At 42.6% G+C, this 1713-nt stretch overlaps 1 protein-coding gene across 2 annotated transcripts in view; it reads right to left on the minus strand.

The window, feature by feature from the left end:
- The window catches only part of LOC103129617 (sialoadhesin-like), a 13248-nt gene extending 11750 nt beyond the window's left edge, over nt 1–1498 (minus strand). The window contains exons 1-3 of one of the 2 annotated variants that reach the window (XM_016665278.1): nt 1264–1498; nt 996–1212; nt 545–589 (exon numbers count right to left, since the gene is read on the minus strand). In XM_016665278.1, the coding sequence (XP_016520764.1) occupies nt 545–589; nt 996–1026 (76 nt within the window). In that variant the 5' untranslated portion in view covers nt 1027–1212; nt 1264–1498. The other variant, XM_016665279.1, reaches the window with a different exon arrangement.
- Between the last annotated feature and the right edge of the window lie 215 nt (nt 1499–1713).

Consider the following 1713-nt stretch of genomic DNA (forward strand, 5'->3'; position numbering starts at 1 on the left):
AATCTGATTGATGAAGATTAATCTGGGATTGAAGCTTCAGTCAAGACCTGACAGAAACACAAAGCAGATACAGACCAGCCTGAAGCAGGGGAGCAGAACGTGGCTCTGCACTGCATGCAAGGGCGCCACAAGAGAGGGGGCGCCAGGAGAGAAGGGGCGCCATGAGAGAGGAGGCGCCAGGAGAGAGGGAATATCCAAAGCCACACACAGTAAAGGTTAAAGGTCGTACGCTGGGCGACCCTTCTGATGCTGGGCCTCCATCTTTACCCCATCAGAGGACGGGATAAAGATGGAAGGGCAGAAAACAGAGCAAAAGCATAAAGATTATAAAAATGTTTTCAGAAAGAAGAAGCTGTAAATATTCAGCTGATGTTTCCAGTGAAATGTTCAGTCATTGTTTTTCTGTAAAAATACAGGAAGTAGTTTCTGGCTATTTCCTGTTAAGATTTTAATCTTTTAGAAAAGATCCAACATTAAAACATGAATGTTTTACATCTCAGCAGTGAACAGGTTGTGTTTCTGAGGCCGGTTCTGTTGGACTCACCATGGCAGGAAACCGTCTGGCAGCAGCTGAAGCTCAGAGATAAATCTGTGGAAACACGAGGAGCAGGAATCACTCTGAAACATTCCTGTTACTCTGAAACATTCCTGTTGCTCTGAAACATTCCTGTTACTCTGAAACATTCCTGTTGCTCTGAAACATTCCTGTTACTCTGAATCGTTCCTGTTACTCTGAAACGTTCCTGTTACTCTGAAACATTCCTGTTGCTCTGAAACATTCCTGTTACTCTGAATCGTTCCTGTTACTCTGAAACGTTCCTGTTACTCTGAAACNGTTCCTGTTACTCTGAAACATTCCTGTTGCTCTGAAACATTCCTGTTACTCTGAATCGTTCCTGTTACTCTGAAACGTTCCTGTTACTCTGAAACGTTCCTGTTACTCTGAAACGTTTCTTCTCCTCGGCTGAGTAAAGCTCCAGGTGTTTTGAACTCACACAGCAGCAGCGGCGGTGCGGCGGCGTTCATCTCGTCTGCAGGCTGAAGCCGTTCTGTCCGTCTCAGAGCGAAGTCAAGAACATCCTGTTGAGCCAAACCGCAGCCGGCGGCAGGAGGATGTGAGAGCAACGAGACACACGACAGATTCAGGCTGTTGGCACCGAGCTGCTGCTTTACACCAGTTTTATCTGACGAGCGATAAAGGTGAGCAGGACGCTCAGCGTGGAAACATCTGGCCTCAGAAACAAACCAACATTTCTACGAAACTATGAGGAAACGCAGAAAGTTATCAGAAGAAACCACAAGCTGCCCACAGAGGCTCTGATCGAAGGATGGAGTCCCTCAGGGCTGAGAGCTCAGCTCACTGTGTTCATGTTGAAACTGAGCGATGGACTGGAGACGATCAGAGAAACGATCGACTCTTCATGGAACCGAAGAGGAAATAAAACTGACAAGATAAACTTAGACTGAGAAACGATCAGACTGTGTGAAAACAGGCATGACTTATGAGTTTAAATGTGTTTTTAAGGGCCCAGAGGAAGCAGGCTGTTGGTTTAACAACAACAATAATTATAACAATAACAATAATAATAACAATAATAACAACAACAACAATAATAATAACAACAAAAATAATAATAATAAAATAATAATAATAATAATAATAATAATAATAATAATAATAATAATAATAATAATAATAATAATAACAATAAT

This window comes from Poecilia formosa, unplaced genomic scaffold (assembly GCF_000485575.1).
Source record: "Poecilia formosa unplaced genomic scaffold, Poecilia_formosa-5.1.2 Scaffold560, whole genome shotgun sequence".
In the NCBI taxonomy this organism is placed as follows: Eukaryota; Metazoa; Chordata; class Actinopteri; order Cyprinodontiformes; family Poeciliidae; genus Poecilia; species Poecilia formosa.